Source organism: Miscanthus floridulus, chromosome 19 (assembly GCF_019320115.1).
Source record: "Miscanthus floridulus cultivar M001 chromosome 19, ASM1932011v1, whole genome shotgun sequence".
NCBI lineage: Eukaryota > Viridiplantae > Streptophyta > Magnoliopsida > Poales > Poaceae > Miscanthus > Miscanthus floridulus.
In genome coordinates, this window is record NC_089598.1 from 541,430 (window position 1) to 563,896 (window position 22,467).

General features: G+C 45.5%; 2 protein-coding genes across 12 annotated transcripts; one reads left to right on the forward strand and one right to left on the reverse strand.

Moving 5' to 3' along the window:
• Positions 1 to 9,798: 9,798 nt before the first annotated feature.
• LOC136527218 (homogentisate 1,2-dioxygenase-like) lies at positions 9,799 to 16,668 on the reverse strand. 11 transcript variants are annotated; one of them, XM_066519851.1, is made up of 13 exons: positions 16,206 to 16,668; positions 16,032 to 16,115; positions 15,158 to 15,240; positions 14,533 to 14,597; positions 14,370 to 14,414; positions 12,464 to 13,292; positions 12,086 to 12,319; positions 11,898 to 11,977; positions 11,247 to 11,414; positions 10,970 to 11,145; positions 10,794 to 10,863; positions 10,533 to 10,687; positions 9,799 to 10,401 (listed from the first exon to the last, which is right to left on the reverse strand). In XM_066519851.1, exons 6-13 carry the CDS (start codon positions 12,796 to 12,798, stop codon positions 10,087 to 10,089), a joined length of 1,533 nt encoding a protein of 510 aa, XP_066375948.1. In that variant the 5' UTR covers positions 12,799 to 13,292; positions 14,370 to 14,414; positions 14,533 to 14,597; positions 15,158 to 15,240; positions 16,032 to 16,115; positions 16,206 to 16,668; the 3' UTR covers positions 9,799 to 10,086. The 11 variants fall into 11 exon arrangements, with proteins under 11 accessions (XP_066375948.1, XP_066375946.1, XP_066375953.1 ...); XM_066519849.1 differs by having other exon boundaries at positions 14,533 to 14,602; XM_066519856.1 differs by having other exon boundaries at positions 12,464 to 14,414; positions 14,533 to 15,240; positions 16,206 to 16,234; positions 16,313 to 16,668.
• A 3,197-nt stretch (positions 16,669 to 19,865) lies between these two features.
• LOC136529591 (GDSL esterase/lipase At5g45950-like) lies at positions 19,866 to 22,303 on the forward strand. The gene is made up of 5 exons (XM_066522666.1): positions 19,866 to 20,499; positions 20,682 to 20,812; positions 21,110 to 21,340; positions 21,423 to 21,675; positions 21,775 to 22,303. Exons 1-5 carry the CDS (start codon positions 19,950 to 19,952, stop codon positions 21,960 to 21,962), a joined length of 1,353 nt encoding a protein of 450 aa, XP_066378763.1. The 5' UTR covers positions 19,866 to 19,949; the 3' UTR covers positions 21,963 to 22,303.
• Positions 22,304 to 22,467: the final 164 nt, after the last annotated feature.

The following is a 22,467-nucleotide window of genomic DNA, read 5'->3' on the forward strand; positions in this document are numbered from 1 at the left end:
TCTTTGTTTTTACTACTAAGTCATCCACGTATGCCTCTACATTTTCGCCGATCTGTTCACCAAGGCACGTTTGGATAGCTCTTTGGTAAGTGGCTCCAGCATTCTTGAGTCCAAACGACATGGTCTTGTAGCAGTAGGCACTGAACAGAGTGATGAAAGATGTCTTGCTTTGGTCTTATTCCTTTAATGCGATCTAGTGATATCCTGAATAGCAATCAAGAAAGGATAATAGAGCAGATCCTGCTGTTGAATCAACTATCTGATCAATGTGTGGTAGCCTGAATGGATCTTTCGGGCAGTGTTTATTGAGATATATGTAGTCGACGCACATACGCCACTCGTCCATATTCTTTTTTTATACTAGAACTGGGTTTGCTAGCTAATCTAAATGAAAGATTTCTCTGATGAATCTGGCTGCCATTAGCTTTGTAATTTCTTTTTTAATTGTTGCCTTCTTGTCGGGTGAGAATTGTCATAGTCATTGCTTCACAGGCTTGGAGCCTTCATTGATATCGATTCTATGCTCAGCCAACTCTCTTGGGACACCTGGCATGTCGGCCGGCTTCCAAGCGAAGATGTCTTTATTGTCCCAAAGAAAGTTGGTGAGCACGAGTTCCTATTTTGCCGAGAGGTGGGCGATGATGGTTGCCGTTTTGGAGGGATCACCGGTGCCCAGGTCGATTTGCTTGATGTCAACTTCTTTTGGTGGTGTGAGGATGCTGGGCTTTTTAGCTGGTATCTCTAGTTCTTCTGGGCTCATTTCTGCGGCAATAGTGGCTATTTCTTTTCTACCATTGGCGGCTTGTGCTTTGGCTGCAATTTGAATTGCTTGAACGTCGTAGTTAAAAGCGTGCTTCAAATCACTTCGAAGGGAAAGGACACCGTTAGGCCCTGGCATCTTAAGCAACAGGTACGGGTAATGCGGTATCGCTATGAATTTTGCTAGTGCTGGGCGCCTGAGGATTGCATGATATGATGAATCAAAGTCTGCAACTTCAAACTTGATGAACTCTATATGGTAGTTTGAGGGAGTTCCAAAAGTAACTGGTAGAGTGATTTGTCCAAGTGGCATGGCTGCCTTGCCAGGTACTATCCCATAAAAAGGGGTGCTCATTGGTGTAATCATCCCGGCGAGTTGTAGTCCCATCTTCCTTAGCGTTTCTAAAAAAATAATATTGAGTCTGGCTCCCCCATCGATTAGTACTTTTATGATAGTCATACCGGCGATAGTTGGATCTAGAACCAGTGGATAATGGCCTATGTTTCCTACGCTAGTCCATTAGTCTTCTCTTGAAAATTGGATTGGATACTGTGACCAATTGAGATATCTTAGAGTAGCCAGTTCTACTGCCATGATGGTTCGTAGAGCTAGCTTTTCTTGATGTTTGTTTTTGGAATCTGGGGCCCCAGCGAAGATCACTGCTACTGTCCCCCTAGATTTTTGGAATCCCTTGTCTTCGTGGTTTTCTTCATCTTTTTCTGATTGTCTTCTTTAGTGCTTACCTTATTATATTTTCTTGTGTATCGATCATTGAAGGTGTAGCAATTTCTAATGGTGTGATTTCCTTTAGGGTGCCAGATGCAATGCATGTTTTCAATGTCATCATACCTTCTGGGTTTGGAAAACTTCCTTGGTTTGTTAGCCACTGCTATGGTGTTGTCTGGTCCATGTTTTCTTTCCTGATGTCAGATGTTTCGATGATTTTGCTTATCTGGGTTGTCTTGGTTGTTTCTATCCGGGAACCTTTCTCGTGTCTTCTCCTCTACAGTAATCATCTTTTCTACTATGCATCTGAATTCTTCATTGTTTCTCGGGTTTTCTTTGCAGAAGTCCTGAAATTGCCACCTAGCCATGATTCCGTGAGAGAAAGCTTCGATTACTTCTCGTTCGGTGATGTCATGTACTTGAGCACGTAGTTCACCAAATCATTGATAGTAATTTCTGAGACTGTCGCCTCCTTTCTACTTGAGTCCTTTTAATTCTGTGTGGGTGATGGGGGTGCGTAATGATACCCGTGAAATTTTCACAGAAAACTCTTTGCAAGTCCTCCCAATTTCTGATTGACCCTGGATTTAATTTGTCGAACCATTGGAGGGCCATGGTTTCTAGGGCCATGGGAAACAAGATCTTGATATCGTCGTCTCCTCTGGATAGTTCAATCGTCTGTGAGTAAATCCTGAGCCACTGCCTTGGTTTGGTCTTGCCATCATATTTAGAGTGGTTGGACGGCTTGAACTTATGAGGTAGTCGTATTGAAGCAAGTTGGTTTTCAAAACAGGGGAATCTATCATGCGTTCTGGCTTCTTTGTATTCTGATTCAGCACCTCCTTCTAGCCAACTGTTGTTTTGGTGAGAGTAGTTCTACGGGGCTGTCTGAATAGGTGCTTTGCTTCTGATCTTTCTTGGTTGTTTGACTCAATAGTTTTGACTATGGTCCCTTCTACTTTCTGTGTTGTGACTTCCACTTGGTCCAAGTCTCTCGAAAGTGGATTTCCTTTGATTTTGATCTTACTTCCAATGAGATGTTGACCTGGCAGGTAGTCTTGAGCGAGTCCTTCCGTCGTGCGTCCTTAGGGCTACTGACCGGAGAAAGTCTCGGAGTTGTTCCTATTTTTCACTAGGATGTGACGTCGCTCTGAGTTCTTCTAGTGCTTCTCGGATCCCATCATAGGGTGTATTCGCCGCGCATCTTTCTTCATCTTCTTGCTCTAATTTTCTTCTATTGTACTCGGCTAGGTCTGACTCATATCTGGTCCAAGCTTCCATGCGCTGCCTAGCACGGCATTAGCGTCCTTGTTTCAATTTGTTTCTTCTTTCTCTGGCTTGCTTCTAATTCTCGATCTCACCATCATGCCCCTAGATAAAGGATAATATGTTGGACTCAGATTCATCCAATGACCTGATGTCGGGTGCTTCTGAGGGGACCAATGGTGATCGGGGATGTCGAACCATGAATACTTCTCGTGCGTGAATTGTTCCGTTATCGACATCGGTTTCCATACTGTCGTAGTTGTTGATAACTTTAGTAGAGGCTTCAAGGTCATAGATCGAGTCTCCTTCTTGGTAGGGTAGAATTGTTGTTGTCGTCGTGTCAACTAGTCGGGTACCGCTATCCTCAGGAACAGAACCTGACTAGTGGATGATGCAGTCTTGAGATGTTACAGTTAGTACGAGACCTTTCTGAGCTCCTTTTAGTGTCATTCTAAGCACCGGATCAAGGGATCCTTCAGGCAATGTCTGATAAGATTTTGCCATGTTGTGGAGTCCGAACGAAAAAGGACCCGACTTCTTGAAAGGACTCTGAGTGTACTCCGAGTTATATTCTTGATAGACCGAGGCCGCGTTCTAGAGCCCCACCAGAAAAGAACTTGGTTTCTCGAAAGAACTCGGGTAAGACTCCATCTCAGATGCGGAGCCTGAGTTTGAGTCAGATGCGCAAAGCCGCGAAATCTGAGTTGGATCGGACATCACGAGCAGCGCGAATGTTCCAACGAGTTGATCTATTATCGTCGCCAAAATAGAAAGGTCTTCATGGTGATCTGAATCTTTGAGGAGATGGCTTTGGAGCTTGCCATCATCGCCTGCCTCGTAGATCCATGAATCAAAGATGAAGGTTGATCCCGTTGAGAAGATCATGTTGTCGAGGTCCGTCGAGCTCTCGGATGCAAATTCACCGAAAGCCCCTACCTGGCGCGTCAGCTATTGATGTTTCACCACCGATAGCCTGCCACGGGGGTATCCGGGGCAGTTTGTTCGGGCTTCAGCGTATGCAGAACTCAACGGTAAGGGCAAGAGACAATCGATTTATCCTGGCTCGGACCCTCGATCGTGATCGAGTAATAGCCCTACGTCTAGTCGGCGTTAGCCTTTGTGTTGGATTGATTGTAAAGTGTTGTGTTGTTTTTGTCCCAGGAACCCCACCCTCCTTTATATAGTCAGGAGGTCAGAGTCCTAGTTAGTTTATAATAAGAGTTCCTAGTATGATTACAGAATACTACTACTACTAAGATTATATGGAAAGAATCCTAGTTAGACTAGATCTTCTCCCTTCCTTGTAAGGTATCCCGTGGGTCCCGTATCGACAATTATGTATCTAGTGATCATAGCAACTAGAGTTGTTGGATAGGTGGCTTGCAACCCTTGTAGAGCTAGAGTAAGTTTGCATTTCGCTATTTGTCATACTAATCAAATTGCTTTAGTTGGTTTGTAGATTTTTAATAGGCTATTCACCCCCCTCTAGCCATATTAGGACCTTTCACTCATCTCGCTTTGCCTTGCCCTTGAGGATTTGTCGGCCAAAGGCCTGAGGTCCTGGCAAGCTAGGGCTTAGGCTTCGGTCCTTGCCACTATCGTAGTGTCTGCCACGATGTGGGTGGTAGCCACGGCTAGCCCCCTCACTCACATCGCCACAGGTATGCCCACGGGCATCGAGAATGTCTCGTGCGTCATGGTGGAGGCCTAGACACTCATGCACCAGAACCACAGTGCATGGTCTGTCACCCTCGCTGCACTTGGTAGACCGACACATCCTCATCAGGTTGTTCTGAGGGCGTGTTACGCCTACGGGCATTGAGGGTGTCGCGTGCGCCATGGTGGGGGCTAAGACGTTCACGCACCAAAACCGCGGTGTGCAGCCTGCATGGGAGCACTATCGGGGCGCTCCGAACAAGGTATTCTAGAGAGAGCGGCTCTCCTCTAGCAAGCCACGTCATGATGTTGGCGAACGGAAAAGTGAGGTGGCATAGGTCCTCCTGGGACTTTCGAGGTCCCAGGAAGGCGCTGAGCTAGCACTCTAGCCTCCCGTAGTTGAAGTTTAGGAGCTGGTCGCTTCCGGTGCCACGGGCCTCTGGTGTGTGCAGCTGCAGCTCCTCCAGCGCCTAGACGATTGCACCGAGGTCGTTGGAGTGGAGAGGTTGGACAGCGGCGGGAGCCTGTGCCAACTCTCCTTCTGTTGTGGCGATGAAGTCTAGGTCCCTAAAGCGCACATGCATGCCCGGGACCTAGCTGACGTTGCGATTAGCCATCCGAGTCCTGGTGTGGATGTCAAGACGCTCAAAAGGCCCCTACCTGGCACGCCAACTGTTGGTGTTTTGAGTAAACATCAATGAATAAATTTCTAATATTACGCGTCTAGACTAGATGGTATACTAAGAGGACATGAGGTTTATACTGGTTTGGGCAGAATGTCCCTACATCTAGTTCGTTGCTGTTGCTCGTGTTACTAGTACTGAAAGTTTATAGTAGGGGTTACAAATGGTCGAGAGAGGGACAGGTCCCAAGTCTCTGGTGGAAAGAACAAATGGGTGCCGAGAGTTCGGTCGCTGCTCGGCTATGTGTTCAAGGTTTGATGTTAGTGGTTCTGATCTGATACGGTGCGATGCCCTCAGTGGGGTGCCCTGCTTTCCCTTTTATAGGCCAAAGGAAAGCATGGGTTACAATAGGAGAAAAGAGGAGAACGAGAGGGAGAGGAAGTCCTTCAGGGTCGTCGGGCCTTTATTTTCCTTTGTGCGGGCCCCGCTGACATGGCGGGTGGTGATAGGGACAGCTCCACGCCGAGCGCCTGTCCGCCGATGATGCCATGCCCTGGCGTTGTCAGCGGGTTGTAACGTCCCACTTCGCCCTGGTGGGCGGCGCGGCGAACCAGTATGCTGATCAACGGCAGTATAGGGAGTAGGCAGCATAGTGACCTCATGTTCGTCCCTGTGGGCGATGTGAGTTCCCTGGAATGACATGTCACGGGGATAGGTTGTGTTGAGATGTGACCGCTCCCTGCACGATGCCAAAAGTTTAACCTTGGGTTGTACTTTCTGGCCCGTAGTGGTTGACGGCGTTGTGAGCTTCCGTTAGGAGCTATGCCCGAGGGGTCGGGCGAGGTGGAGCCCGCCCTCAGACGTCGGGCGAGGCGGAGCCCATGTCCTTGGTGTCGGGTGAGACAGAGCCTGTTCCTAGAGGTCGGACGAGGCGGATCGCACGACCTTGGGGTCAGGTGAGGCAGAGCCCCCCTTAGAGGTCGGGTGAGGCGGAGACCACGGCCTCGGTGTCGGGCGAGGCAGAGCTCGTCCCTAGAGGTCGGGCGAGGCAGATCGCATGACCATGGGGTCGGGCGAGGCGGAGCCTACCCTTAGTGGTCGGGCGAGGCGGAGCCCGCCCTTAGAGGTCGGGCGAGGCGAAGCCCACGACCTAGGTGTCGAGCGAGGCGAAGCCCGCCCTCAGAGGTTGGGCGAGGTGGATCGCATGACCTTGGGTCGAGTGAGGCGGAGCCCGTGGCCAGAGGTCGGTCGAGGCGGAGCCTGCGGCCTCGATGTCGGTTGGAGCTATAGTTGCACCTTTGACTGCCTGGATGGATTAACGTATAACGACCATTAACCCCTCCTCTTTGGGTACCCTAGTATTGATCCTCGACAGGAGCTGAGGAAACATACCAAGGGTGTTGATACATCATTTTAGTGATCTTCACTTGCATAGTGCTTAGTGATTCATTAGATGATTAGCGTAGGTGTTTTGTGAAGTGCTTATGTTGATTAGACCACCGCTTATGCGCTTGCTCTAGGTTTAGGCCTAGTGTTTAGTGAGGTTTGCATACCTCTTATCACTCGATGCTTGCGCGCACCATTGTTGTACATCAGAGGGGCTTGTAGTCTTGCGAGATCACACCAACCGCGTTTGTGGTGTGGCCGCCACCGTGTACCGAAGGGAATAAGACCCGCAGTGGTTCAGCCGGAAGCTTGATAGTGAAGACGGTCCGGCAGAGGCTTGCCGGAAGACCCGGGGCTATCCACGGATTTACCTGACCGGGAGCTTGGCCCCTGTGAGGGGCTCCAACGAGGACTAGGGAGAAGCTTGCGCGCTTCTCGATACCTCGGTAAAAATACCGGAGTCGTCGATGGGAGTTTGCATATCTCTACCTTACTCTTTAACTTTCGCATTTACATTATTTGCATAACTCTTTTTGCGGTAGAGATAGCAACACACTAGCAAAACCGTAGTTGCATATTTAGATAATTTATTTTTTGCATAGGTTTTGCTAAGAATAGAAAAAGATACCATAGTTTAGAGTTAGACTTTTAAGTTGTCTAATTCACCCCCTCTTAGGCGTCACTGTCCCATTTCAAATGAGTTTTTGGAGATGCTCTAAAATAACTTGAATATCATCTATTGAGAAAAACAGTATTATTCTATCCTCTTTTATACACGTGTCTCAAAAAAAATCTAGTTGCTTGATTTAGAGCACACATATCATCTCCATTCTTACCCCATACGGGGAGTTAAGGTCTTGTTTGTCTCCGGTAGTGATTGCTAATTTGAGCTTTCATAATCTCTTGTATAAATAAAGAACTTCTAAATTATAAGTCACTTTGATTTTTTTTCATTCATTTTACTATGTATCTAGATATATTATTATATTTAGATACATAGCAAAACGGATGTATTAAAAAAGTCAAAGCGACTTATAATTTGAAACGGATGGAGTAACTTTCATCTCAGATTCCATAATTAGGTTGTTTACATTCTACAATATTCCAACAACCTACTAACCATAGGTTTTTTTTTTTGCACTATGGCATACAAACTTACCTACGATGCCATTATAGACATAATGTGTTGCTTCTTTTTTTCCCCTCCCACCAAGCTCATCTTTGTTCGTCGTGTCTTTGCAACTGTCTTTGGCAGAGTTAGAGCAAATCCGACGAGTTCGCCTGTCTTGTGGGTGCAAGAATTTGTGACCCATGAAAACTCAAACCACATGTAATTATGTTTTAAAATGGAGGAATTACTATAATGATACATAAATTGTAATTACTCGTATTAAGCAATGCAAGCACAATAAAAAAAAACTGATTTGATTTAGTAGCCATTGCATGACGATTACATATAGATCTATCCCCAGGAAAGAGGAAGCCAATATTAATCTCTGATGTGACTTGTTGCACTTGGCTCTCTACATCTTGTACCTAGTTCATTTCTACATCTGACTGTCTAGCAAGATAGATTGCTTAACTAATTGACTAACTCACTAATTTTTTTCTCGCTATCCAATCCAAGCACTCCCTGATACGTCACAACACTGACTTGCATTGGGTTGCTCGAACCGTGCCAACTCTGATCACTCATATCGTATCTTGCTTTGCAAGCATCTATAAATCACATTGCACTGTGTGCATACTACTACTAGCATATATACTGTATGTACAACTCTCTTCTTCGGTCTGGTTTAGTTCAAAAAATTTTCACCCCAAATTATCATATCGAATGCATGGAGTATTAAATATAGACGAAAAAAAACTAATTGCACAGTTTGGTTGAAAATCGCGAGACGAATGTTTTAAGACTAATTAGTCCATGATTAGCCATAAGTGCTACAGTAACTAACATGCGCTAATGATGGATTAATTAGGCTTAATAAATTCGTCTCGCAGTTTCCAGGCGAGCTATGTAATTAGTTTTTTTTATTAGTATCTGAAAACCCCTTCCGACATCACGAAACATCCGACGTGACATCCAAAAATTTTCATTCTGTGAACTAAACACACCCTTAGTTATGACTCAATAGGGCTTATAAATTACTCCTGTGTTTTGAATGCCAAATAGGAGGAAGCTAAATACGGGGTAACATAATAGCTAATGAGAACAATTGGTGGTTAGAGCCCATTAACTCTTATTAGCTTATTATTATGATTAACCTATGTTTAACCCATTATCATTGTTCGTCCTAACTACTAGTGATCAGAGTTGGCAAGCAACCAAATGCAAGTTAGCTCATTATGATTAACCTATGTAAGTTTAACCCTTCCGTATTCTTCTTCCTCCTGGAAAATGGATTTGGAAACGTTGCTAGGTCTCTCTCCCTCTCCTAACATTTGCCGGCGCTGCTGAATGATTCTCAAAGTCAACTCATCAAACAGCGGTCTGTCTGTGCCACAGTTCCAGACTTTCAATATATCTTCGGTCTGTTCGCTTGGCTGTGGCTTGTCGTAAACGATCGTAAATTTTTAATTAGAACAGTATTTTTCTCTCATACAAACTAGCTAGAAGTACTTTTTCACAGACCAGCAATGATATAAACCAGCCAAGAACAGGCTCTTAGCATTCGCTACATGACGATTTCTATCCATCGATGCGACAATTTGCTCGCCTCACAAATCTGTCCCTACTACTTTATTTATTTATATATTAGTATTATATCAGTCCAGTCAAGTTTATTTATATGTGCTATATATCAGTCTGTTTGTTTGGCTGTGGCTTGTCGTAAATGATCGTAAACTTTCAGCCGGAACAGTATTTTTCTCTCACACAAACCAGCCAGCAGTACTTCTTCACGAACCAGCAACAATACGAACCAGCCAACCGAACAGGCTGTATATTTATATAGTTTGCTTAGTAGTATGACCTAATCGTACAGTACATGACAGGGTTGCCAATCAGCAATCCAATCAGAAGATAAATCCCCCAACAACCAACACTTGTCCCACACCACTAGCGTACCACAATCAGCCGCCTGTCTCTGCCTGCTAAAAGCTTCAGAAACCGACAGCCGGAGACACTGAAGCAAAGCTCCAGAAACCAACAGCCATGCATTTGTGATTTGCCTGCCTGCCCCCATTAATCAAGCTGCTAAATATCACACATATATCAGGAATTCAGGATGAGGATGATGCAGTTACATATCACATTCCATCCATCCCCTTTCCGGCCTGTCCCTTCCTTTCCTGACGTGTCATATTGACTCCACATTGCATCATCAACATCACTGCATCTAGGAGCCAAAGCATGTATGTAACTAACACATCAGTTAGTCCTTTATACACATGTATGTAACCTGTCATTTATTCCCATGCTATTGCTTGCTTCTGTACGTTATGGTTATGCACACTAGTGACTAGTACATTCTACAGACTGCAGAGCTAGCATTACAGCTGAGTACCCAAGAGCCAGCAGAGTCTGTAATGTATGATTCATTCTGCCTTTCTCTTTCGAAAGAAGATTTATTCTGCCTTCTACTTCTACACAACACAGCTTATAAACTAGTGGAGTACATAGTATACACACGCGAGGAGGATCGGAGGCTGCTGCAGTAAGCCAGCTAGCTACTCTTTCTCATCCGCCCCAGCAGCAGGCTCGTTGCTGGTCGCCACTCCACCATTGTCATGTGAAAAATGGGACTTCAATCCAATCCAGCACTGGTAGTAATCGAGGTCTCGACACGGGGAATCCAGAGCCCATCGGCACACGCGAGGGATAAGCGAAGACTCGAACATGAACGCCAACGTACCACTGAGCCTGAATGGCTCGTTGGCACCAGCACGGCTGATCGTTGCCTCATATGTCTTGGTGTCTGGCCCATGTGGTGTCATGCAGCTATGAAGGCTGCCGCCTCCAGGAAGAAAACCATCGGCCTTAGCCTGCAGGTTCACAAACACAAACCACTATCTAGTTATGCATCGTCCTTGAGAAACCTGCTCTTCATGACTGCTGTAGTGCATTGAAAACATGCCAGAGACACAAAGACAGCCTTTCATCTGGTTCGTCTTACCTCATATATCCCATAAATGAGGCCCATGAATTCACTCATGCAGTTGCGGTGGTAGTACGGAGGGCGGAATGTATTTTCAGCAACCAGCCATCTAGGTGGGAATATTACGAAATCAAGCAACGCGACGCCAGGCTTATCAGTTGGCGCAGTTAGAACTACAAATCAATTGAGCAAAGCATACGAGGCACAGAATTGTTAGTGGTAGGCCTGAAGATGCAGCGGATTCCACAGAAACCGAATCCTACCGTGAAAATGAGTTACCTGTGTTTACTGATGGGTCACCATGGTCAAAGAGGACGGTATTGAATGGACAAAACTTACTCAGGTCATACTGAAAGGAAACACAATGGAGTCACCAAAAAAGAGCAGACACATTTTAATGACAAGTGCAAAGGACACAAGAGGTACTAGCTTAGAATTTGAGCTACAGTGGATACCTTGTAAGGGACATAATTCCCATGCCATGCGACCACATTGAATGGAGAAAAATCCTGCGTGGCAGTGAACAGCTCACCGCCATACTTCTGCACTATTGTGTATCCAGGGTGGTGGTCCTGCTGAAACCATGCTGTGGGGGAAAGGAAATCCCTCGGTGAAGCCAAGCCATTGGCACCTGCACACACAGTCAAGAGTTAGGTATACTCTTTTGGATTCTCTGTGTGACAAAATTGGAAAAGGGAAGCCATAAAAAAAGAAAGGCATGGGCACTATTACCAATTGGGCCAAGATCAGGGAGCTGAAAATGGGTGCCGAATATCTCAGAGACATAGCCACGCGAGGGGCCATCCGGCAAGTCAACAGCAAAGCGGAGACCTTGAGGAATCACGACGATCTCGCCGGGTGAAACGAGCAGCCTTCCGCACTCGGTTGTGATGAATAACCCTGGGCTTGTGTGATGGCAAAAGAACATGACAGATAGTGAACATGTGCTTTATTATCATTTCCACACAGAAAGAGAAGGTAAGCGCTGCTGAATAGACATCGCACCAAATATGCTTAGGACCCTCCCTGCAACAGCGATGGGGCAACCATTTGCTTTTGGCTTTGAAATCGTGGAGATAATAAAGGCAGGGTGGAAGGACATGGAGTGGCACAGGTGGAACACTGAAAGCGACGCCAACAGCATTTAATTTGTTTTTGGGGGGGAGCAACAGAAGAATGTGATGTGATTACTAGTCTAGTGATGTAGTGGTAGTTGAATTGTCCGGTGACAAAAGTCTAGTATATATGTCAAATTTGAAGCAAAAGAATATGTAGTTCAAGTGTTAGCTGACAGACAGACACTAGAGGAGAAGAGGTTCAGAAGAATGTAATAACGGGAATGAAATCCTTACAGGTGATCAATTAGGTGATAGAAGAACTTACTTCCTTGCTGGGGAACAATGAGGAAGTCACCGTCGGCATTGCAAAAGGCGCATCCATCCATGGACTTGTTAGCAGCATACCTACGTTACGTTACGCACATGAGGATGGATCCAAGGATTCAGTCAACTTCTAGTTGCTTGTAAGATAAGAAGCAGCGGCAGGGGAGGGGAGAGGAGAGGAAGCACGACATGTGGATGGCGTATCCGTGTCGGAGGCAAGAGCTGCCGGCGCCGCAGACGGTGTAGAGCCCGTCGATGAAGTCGAGGCCCGGGTGGAGGGGCACGTCGGCGGGCCTCCAGCGCAGCTGCGTGGGCGTGGCGACGGTGGTGGCGCGGTCAAACTCGCTGACGAGGCGCTCGTTGGTGGGCTTCCGCGGGTAGAAGGGCTCGTGGGTCACCGACGGCTTGATCCGGTACAGCCACCTGCAGCGGAAGCAAGAGGAGGAGCAAAATGAATCCGATCCCCATCCCTTCTCATCCCCATCCCTTCCCCACGGGGAGCTTGTGTGATTGATTGCCTAATTGGAATGGAACGGCAGAGACAGAGAGAGAGAGAGAGAGACGTACGTGCGGAGGTTCCGGGCGCGCGGGGTGGTGAAGGAGGTGCCGGACAGCTGCTCGGCGTAGAGTCCCAGCGGGCACACCAGCGGGCTGTTCTGCCCCACGGGGAGCGACCCCGGCACCGCCTCCGACGAGAAGCTGTTGCCCAGCCCCGAGAGGTAGCGCAGGTCGGGCGGCGCAGGAGCAGGAGGTGGCTGCTGCTCCTCCATGGCCATTGCTGATAGCAGCGCAGAGCCGACTGCCGGGGCTGCTTGCTGGTTGCGACCACGACGCCCAGGCCAGGCCAACAGCACGTCAGCAGAGCAGAGTACTCGGAGACGGCACGGCAGAGCGGAGTGCATGCATGTTTATCCTCTTCCGGACCGTCCGACATTACCCTTTCCTCGGCAGCAGCTGCTGTTGCTTTTTTACTTCTCCTTCGTTCCTTTCGCCGCTATCAGACAAACTAGGCAGGCATGTGAAGTCTGAAGTGATACTCTTGCATCTCTACGGCAAGGTAAACAGCAGCGACGGGATAGTATTCATTAATTTAATTTACATATGTAAAGCAGAGTGAAGAACTGGTCTATAGAGACTCAAATATACATTAGTTATTCATTATCGCTACATAAATGTACATGCTTTCAGGAAAACAGAAAACAGTATGCAAACATTCGAAATCGTTACAAAAAGTACAGATGCTTGACATGTTGTGGATTGTAGGAAAACAATAGATGCTGGACCCTCGTCTCCAAATTAGTTCATCAAGAATGAAACCACTGTTGCTGCATGACCTTTGTGCTCTCAGAATGTTCTCCCTGCAATCTCTTTGTGCAACTGTATCCTTTAGATACACCTGTGAATAGGCTTGTAAACTAATTAAAATTGTTGGTCAATAAAAATTTGGGATGAGCATGTCAAGCTCATTAGAAATAATTCCAACATCAGTAAGGTTGTCATTGACAACAGAGAATCTCAACAGCAGTGGGGATGATCAAAGGTTACATGAAACTTTTAGAAAAAAGAATAAATCAATTTTATATCGCCTAATGGAGGAGATGAACTATCTGGTTATTGGGTGTATTTCTGATGGGAGTTCATATTGCCCACACCAAAAAAAACTACATAATAATAAGATTGATCTTGGCAACAATTTATTTCTTAGGGTTAGGGATAATGACTAAATGCATTGAATTTGTGTGAGAACTGTCATATGATATTCTTCAGCAAAGAAGAATAAATCAACTTATCACCCCAAAGGAGGAGATGAACTATCTCTGCTCATCGTGTGCATTTCGTATGGGATTTCATATTGTCCAGACAAATAATATCTTATCAGAACCGAAATTAGAGAATCAATAATGCCATTCCTGTGAAATTTGCTTTCAATTTTCATTCCATTTTCTGCTCATCTAACTCAATTAAATCAGTACCCAAATATGCACAAAGTGAATGGTACAGAAGCTACCATGGTTCAATGTATAGTAAGGAGTCTAACAACCGTGGATACATTAGATGCTAACCTCAGCCTCATCGCATTTCAATTAAACTCTTCGGATGAAGCAGGTGTTGCCTAATTATAAGTGATGTAAAGAAATCTGCAAACTCTTCATTGTCATGTGCTCGAGTTAAGGGAGTAGGGTCCAAACTTGTCTGACACTTTTATAAGTTATTTTGTTGGCAAGACAAAATCACGCCAAATTTGGGATGTATCGGCTATAGGCTATTATTGAGAATCTAGGTGCTGAGCAGGGCTGCCAAAAAATTTGGGATAAGTAAAAATAGGGCATAACAATCTTTGAACTGAATGATAGAACCAAGAGTGATGCCTTGTGCAAATTAGAGGCATTTCATTCTTTCTCCTATAACTAATTGGTAAATACAGACGGACTGAGGCTCAACGGTATGTATTAAAGTACATACCATGACTCACCTGCTAGTATTCAGAGTTGATCTCATTGCTACTGAATATGAATCTCTGTTGAACATGGAGAGGTCGTAGTTAGGAGGGAAGCAACATAGGGACCAACACGGACTCACCACTTCTGCTCATATAGAAGAATATAATAGCATTAACCAACAAAAACATGCAGTACCTTGAGAAGGAAATTTTCTTGTTGAAAGAGACTTATCAAGTCTGTTGTGCCATGGTGCAAAAAAACTGAACTGCAAAAAAATGAAGGTCAGAACAAAGCTAATAAGAATATATATGGTGTTGTGAAAGTAGCGCTACGCCCGCATATTTGGTGTGTGAAAGTACACGTAAAGGTATCGTGACACGGTATTTGAAAACAAAAATGAACTTTTACCGTACAGTAGTCATTTCCATGGAAGAAAAATCAATCAAGATACATTCGGGCAAGAAAATGAATGTAAGGGCCTGTTTGGATCCTATCAATTGAAACCAATGTCTAAAAAATGTTTTCCATTTCATTATTAGATTCCTAATTTTTCTCAATTCCTGGGAAGCAAACAGACCTTAAGCAGTAATATTTGAGAACATCTCTCTCCTTGGCATCCAATCTCTGTTGGGCGGAATACGAATTGAAGACATGCAGGAAACATAATCAAGGATGCATAGAATATTGATCCAATTAACATCCTAAGGTAACTGGTAGGCAATTCCAGAGCTAAACTCAAAGGGTGCACTAAAAATCCATTCACTCAAAGGTATGAGGTATGACAGTGAGCAATACAACGAATTGAATCGTAGCAGCGTACGTGTTGTCCAGAATGGCAGGTCAGTGTCATGTGCGATCAACACGCATTACAACACCCTTTCCACAATCTGAAAAGGAAATGGCCTGAAATCAAAGGAAAAAAACATCTTAGTTGAGACTGGATCAGTCATGAAATAGCAATTGTATGAAAACATGAGACTAATATACAAAGCAGGTTGTTTGTCCCAACTTCACAGGTGAATGCAAATAATATTGCTTTGCACTATAACTTTTTATAAACATGGAGGCTGGCATATGAAACATTAAGAACCAAAGGTAACACTGAGTCTGTTTTATATAAATTGTAATCTGCACAAAGAAAGGAAAAGACAATAAATGTTATTGGAGTTTTCAGTTAATAGAAGCAAACTTATAAGACCTAGCTTCAGTGTTACCTAATAAGAGGCTGGCAAGTGGCAACAACAAAGAATGGTTCATTGCCCTCACCAATTAGTTTGTATGAACACTGCAAAAACCTATCTATCATATTTTGGCAATAGGATTTAGCTAGTTAGTGCCCAATGTACATGAAAGGAAAAATGATGTGAAGTCATCAAGGCAATACTCAATAGAAACTGAACACTGTTTACAAACTCAACCTCTAAACATTTATCACTAAAAATCTCACAGCCAGAATCTAAAAACGTCAGGCATCAACAGAGAGCAAGACGACAGATGCGAGATCTCTGAATACTTTGTAAATTATGGGGGGGGGGGGGGGGGGGGGGGAGAGAATCAAATAGGAAGAGGAATACATCTGAAAGAGTAGTTCCTATAGATTTATCTTAGGCAAGTTTCATCTAAATACACTACACTGCTACACTGGTGCAAATGAAATTTAGATTATATACAAAATAGCTAAATATATAGAATACCTTAACATGTTAAAGAAATCACATATGCTTTCACTTGTCAGCGCGTAATAGGATATTTCTCTGTCAATCAACAGACAGGGTATCCTAGGTGCAGCAAAACACCATAGTAGATCAGAGAAAGCAGAAAAACTGATGAGGCATAAAACTTTGATATGGTAAAGCAAATATATGAACCTGTTGTGGTGGGCGACCTTATCCCAATCCTGTTGCTATGGGCGACCTCATTGAGAAGAAAACTGCTAGGAAACGAACAGAGAAGCCGAAGAACCGAAATTACTCACTTCGTGGAGAGCAGAAGCCCGCGGATCGGTTGCGAATCCTCCCTTGCTGGCATGGATCCGGGCCCTTGGCCAGCTAGCCAAAACCGCACCTCCGAGCGTGGTCAGCCCCTTAGCCACGGATCTAGCCGCCGAGCGTGGAGCAGCCAAGCGTAGTGGTGAGGCGGGAGGAGTTGTGGTGACTAGGGCCCTTGCACCGCCTGAGGGGAAGAACGCGAGCAGGCGGCGATGGCGAGGCGGCCGGCCGCGGCATCTGCGCAGACTGCGGCTAGGGGAGAGGCGGCAACGGCGAGCCGGCCGGCGCGACATCTGCGCACTGCGGCTGGGGCAGAGGAAGAAACGGAGGGAGCCGGATTCGGAGCCGGATTCAGTAACTTGACGAAGCAACTTTACGACGTAACGTTATCTCAATCTCCACCCTCCAGCTGCCATCTGACGGCTACAGGGGTTCCCAATCCATCCAGCACTACCTTTTCAGCCCACGCCAACAAAACGAGGACGGAAACCCACGGAGGCGGGAACGGCGCCGCATTGAGCCGCGACTCCCGCCAACGCGCTCCGCGCCGCCGGCTCTTCGTCGCGGCGAAATCCTCGCTGCCGCGCGCAACCTTCCTCGCTGCTGCTGTGTTGCGCTCTCCTCCTCGCCGCCGCACAGTTCTTCAGTTGCCTGGCCGCGCTGTGCTGCCGCCCGTCGTCTGGTGCCCAGCCGCGCTGTCCTCCGCGCCTCTCCGGGGAGGTGGAGGCTGCGCCGGCCGGGAGGAGACCCGCCCCAACTGTGGGAGTTCTCTCGCTTCGTGCTATATCCAGGTACGAGGTTCATACCCCCTGCAATGGAGATGTCCGCGATTACAGTAGATTTCCTTTTGTTTTAGTGCCCTAGCATCCATGAATGCTTATCAATCTATCTCGTGTATCTACCAAAATGCAAAATGGAATGTAACCACGTGTTTGAATGCCATTGAATTTGAGAATCCATGAACCACAAACAATTATTTTGTTGAATTTCATGTAAAGGATTATTAGGTGCTCTAGCTTATTTCATATGTACTGTTGTGTCTATTATATTATATTATTTGAAGTTTCTACAAGAATTTTATATATTCTGGTTTGTCAATTATTTGGGTTACAGAACCAGTTGATGTGTGGGTTGGAGAACAAATTTGCGCAATTGTGAGTGCTGTCCAAGGCCATGGCAGAATTAAATAAGGGGGCTCCTGAAGTTGGTTTAAGGTTTAAAAGTGCAGATGAGGCTTGACAATTTTGGGTGGCATATGGGGGTCACACAGGCTTTGATGTGAGAAAAAGATATACAAATGTAAGCACCTTTGATGGTAAGGTGACCTCATGCAGATTTGTTTGTTCCAACGAGGGCCTCCGAAGGAAAGGGCAAACAAATCATGTGAGAAAGTGCTTTAGAGCTGAAACAAGAACTGATTGCAAAGCTCGAATGAGCCTTATGTTGGATCGAGGTGCAGGAAATTATGAAGTCACTGAGGTTATGCGAACACAATCACCTTCTTCACTTGCCAGAAACTCGACACTTGATGGCATCGTAGAGAAAAATTTCAGAATTGAAAGCTTTTGAAATAGAGACTGCGGATGATTCTGGAATTAGACCAAAAGCTGCACATGAGTTGGTTAGTCGTCAAGTTGGTGGACCACTTAACCTTAACTACACTTGTCGTGATCGCAAAAATTACCTGCAAAGCAAACGGCAGAGGGATTTGTCTTAATGATCATGGTCTGTTCTAGTATGAACATGTTAGTTAGATAGTCTTTTGGATAGGGCTGACTATAGTCTTTTGTGGCCTAATTGTATAAGTGAAATGGCCTAACTGTAGTCTTTTGTGGCCTAATTGTATAAGTGAAATGGCCTAACTGTCTTTTGTGGCCTAGCTAAGTAGGCATGTATTTGTGCTTTGAACCTAGAACTTCCAAAGTGAAAAATGCTAAGTTCTACTAATGATTATAGTATGGATGTCACTTGAATTATTTATTTCTGCACTCTTGAGAGTGAACTGGTGGTGGAAATTTTTTCTGGAATCTATATATTAGTTTGGCTATGATTTTGTTTGCTGAAAATTTTTGCTCGGCTGTGATTTTTAGTTTTGCTTGGGTTGCAGTAGCTACACCACTGCCTACACCACAGCCGATCAGGCTCAGAAGCCTTTGCTGGGAGTCATTGGTTGCAGGATGGAGACTGAAGTAAAGTTACGTTTAAACTTTGCTGAGCAAAGTTACTGAATCTGGGTCTGAAACGGAGACGGTGCCCTCCTCTATCTTGTATGTCTCTGTCTTCTGGATTTCTCCTTCCTTCATGATGCAGGATGACTTAATTCACCTAGGATACAGGGACCTATGCGTCAGACACTTAAAAAACTGATACATACGTACAACCAAACACAATCTTATCTCATACTAGACCAACAACAAAGACAATCAAATACGACCACTTGCATAAGCAACCTAGCTTCTTTGGTCCTACGCCCTAAATCGATGCTCACACACGCACCATGCCACGTGGCTGCATCAGATTTGCGCGGAAGCTAGGCGCTATATGGAGTTTAATCCTGATCATCAGACAGCATCTGACCCAATCGCATTGCTGCATCTGACCACGCTTGAAATGCAGGTAGCTCTATCCATCTAGAAAAACAAACAGTACCTTCACAACTGATTTGTTTACACAGCACAGTCTCTCTGCTCTTTTTTTTTAGATCGTGCGTTGGCACGTTTTTTATTAAGCAGGAGTAAAAAATTTGTTACAAAAGTAATGGGTGTGGTAAACTAAAGATTACCAAAACCCGTTGCCCACGCCTCTTGCCAAACTCGCACACAGTTGTGATTACGTAGCACTAATTTCGTGACAACGGACAACGAAGAGCTCAGTTTGATCGACGCCGCGAGTCAACGATACTTCCTGCTCAATGGACTCAAGCAGCCTCTCCGGCGACGCGGCTGAAGGTTCTCGTGTTCCTCTCTTCCCATAGAAGCCAGACGATCAGAAGGAAGAGGGAGTCGAAACCTAACTCCCGCGGTTACACCACCTCATGTTACTTCTGTAAATGAACTGATCCTCACCAAACTCAGCTGCAGTGAGTGGCTTCGTTGACTCTTCTATATCATGTCTGACTGTGCTACATTGGCAACTTGACATGATCATTCACATCAACTTCAGCCTCCGCCAAGTACTTTCAAGATTTGAGTGCCACCAAAAAGTTCAGGGGAAACAAATTAAGAATACACCTCCAAATACTTGCCACTGCAGGTGAGCAATTTTAGCCAACTTTTAACTTCTATCCAAGAATCTTCTTTCTTCAGCTCAAACAGGGAACAACAACAGCCACTGGGAGCACTGACTCATCATCTGCATTCCGCCTCCCTCTCTCGAATGAAAGCTCACACAAAGCAGCCCAGAGTAACCAAACCAGCCCCCACCTAACATGCACCAAATCGTCTTTGGAAGGGATTCATGGATTTCACAGGGCACCGCATTTTGCTCATACACTTTGCATATATACATGGGATTTCATGTCGCACTTAAGAGTGCTACATAGCCATACATGCATCCGTGGCTCTTGTCACCCCAAAGCCTGGATTTCTCCTCTCATCCTCATACAAGTATACAACAACACAAGCCATGAGGGGGTTCCAGCTGCTACTCATACTGGCATTGCTTGCCGGAGAGTTGCACTGCGCAAGAACAGCAGCACCACCAGCAGATGCACCGGAGACTGCACCAGAGTCTCCCGAACCACCACCAGCAGATCAGCAAACGCCACCGCAGGCGCCTGGGCCAACACCTCCTCTTCCACCTCCACCTCCACCTCCACGACGGCGGGGATCACCACATCGACGACCACCGGCACCACCAAAGCAGGATCCAGGACCAACGGCAGCACCAAACCAGGATCCAGCACCACCGGATCAGGAGGATCCGGCACCGCCAAGGTTGGTTGTGCCACCACAGGACCCTGCTGGGGTGGCAGCGCCGGCACCACCTGGAATGATCAACCGCACTACGGGCTGTACTACACTCCTTGTACTTGGAGACTCAACCGTGGACCCTGGAAACAACAACCATCTGCCAACCACAGCCAGGGCAAATTTCTTGCCCTACGGCTTGAACTTCTACGGACGCAGGCCGACTGGCCGATTCACCAATGGCCGGTTAGCCACCGATATGTTAGGTAACAAGAGCCATCCCCTTCACCTCTTGCTTATGATACTACCACTACTCTGTTTTTACAGCATGTACAGATAGATGTTGCGTGATGCTAGAACAAGATCAAGCGCATGCATGAATCCATGAAAACACTGCATTCCCCTTTCAAGGTGACTAATGTTTACTGAGAGCTTTGATGTTATGCAGCTGAGAAACTAGGCATATCGAGGATTATTCCAGGATTCTTTGACCCGAATCTGAGGTTGGCCCAGCTCAGGAGGGGTGTGAGCTTTGCATCAGGCGGCTCCGGATATGACGACAGCACTGCCAACAGAATAGTATGTCATCATAACATGAATTCACCTGCAATAAGATCCATCTCAACTGAACTGTAAATATCAAAGCTACATGGTTAAAACAAAAAATAGTTGTTTCATTGTTTTAACTGGTAATAAAGCTATAATAGAATTGATGAAGATCGAAATCAGATTTGAGCTATTCAAGCATTATACAGTAGATGGGGTAATAGAGCAAATTTCTCTCTTATATTATAGGTGTTTAGGTTACGCACACTAGTGCGAGCAATTTCACTTTGAGTTTCTGAACTACTAACCAGCTAAGCTTCCTACTTATAGAATGTGATGTCATTCTCTGCACAACTGCGCAACCTTTTCCGTTACAAGCTACTCATCCGAACACTGCTTGGACCAAGAAGAGCAGAGCGACTTGTTAACAGGGCTGCCTTTGTGATAAGCTCTGGTACAAATGATTTGCTTTCAGTCTATCTTGCAACAAATCGGTCAAATGCAATTAGTATGGAACTGTATGAGAATCACCTGATAGTACACGTCGCTAATTATACCCAGGTACACATTTCCATTGTCAAACTAGCATTTGGCATATCTGTTATTATCTGTAATAATTTGTAGCCCATACCATATGTCTCAGGCCATGATAATGCTTGGAGGAAGGAGATTTATTTTTGTCGGACTGCCCCCGATGGGTTGCTTGCCAATTGCCCGAACTTTGGTGGGCACAGGATCAGACAGATGCGACGAGACATTGAATCAGCTCGCAACTTCATTCAACTCAAAGCTGATTCAACTGTTGAATTTCATAAATTTTCAGCACCAGATAAGAACTTCATACATAGACACCTATACTACTATACATTCCGCGACGGTGGATCCTAATGCCTTTGGTATGCACCAGTTCTCTTTCTTGTATGTACCACACGCACAAGAAGTATATATTTTTATGGTCTGGCTAATCGATTGCTTGTGTTTCGGGAATGGTATAGGCCTAACAGAAGTGTCAAGAGGGTGCTGCGGATCGGGGGTGATTGAAGTTGGGCAAACATGCAGAGGGCGAAGAACATGTGGAGACCCTAGCAAGTACCTATACTGGGATGCTGTCCATCCAACGGAGACGACGAACCAAGTCATCGCAAATGCGATGATGGATTCCATTAGAGAACTCTACAGCTAGGCTAAAGTGAAGATGGCCGTGATTTGGAGTCTGGATTTGACATCTTCATCAAAGATGAAGGGAAGGCTAGTTTAATCAGAGTCATGTGTATCCAAATGTACTAGAGCTAATATACATATATATAGTCTAGTTTGAACTGGAAGAGAGGTAAGTTATAGTGATTTGTGTCGAAGGAATGAGAGAGGTCAGAGATTACCAGCAGTGTCAAATTGCTGAGCGGTGTTGAGCTTAGTTGGGTGAGTGATGTCAATCTTGTTAGAAATGCGCATTGGTATGGTAATATACAGAATTGAACCAGATGCCACCTCTTGATTTCCTGAAATGAGCTCCTCAGCAAAGCAGTAAGACTGTAAGAGGAATGCATATCGATGAGGTGAGTGTAGATTGAGGCCAGTATGCAGTTGGGGTTCTTTCATGACGTAAAGGGGGGGGGGGGGGGGGGGGAAGATGAAAAAAATGAAAATGAAAATGAAAACAAACCACTACTGCACTTACTATCATCCAT

Excerpts from the sequence above, each read along its gene's own strand:
- LOC136527218 (XM_066519858.1), bottom strand. The coding sequence starts at position 12,798 with ATGCACTCCGCTCTGCCGTGCCGTCTCCGAGTACTCTGCTCTGCTGAC. Across the intron at positions 11,978-12,085 it reads CACGGATACGCCATCCACAT|GTATGCTGCTAACAAGTCCA; the intron begins GTCGTGCTTCCT and ends AACGTAACGTAG. Across the intron at positions 11,415-11,897 it reads CATTGTTCCCCAGCAAGGAA|GGTTATTCATCACAACCGAG; the intron begins GTAAGTTCTTCT and ends ACACAAGCCCAG.
- LOC136529591 (XM_066522666.1), top strand. The coding sequence starts at position 19,950 with ATGAGGGGGTTCCAGCTGCTACTCATACTGGCATTGCTTGCCGGAGAG. Across the intron at positions 20,500-20,681 it reads GTTAGCCACCGATATGTTAG|CTGAGAAACTAGGCATATCG; the intron begins GTAACAAGAGCC and ends GATGTTATGCAG. Across the intron at positions 21,341-21,422 it reads ACGTCGCTAATTATACCCAG|GCCATGATAATGCTTGGAGG; the intron begins GTACACATTTCC and ends CATATGTCTCAG.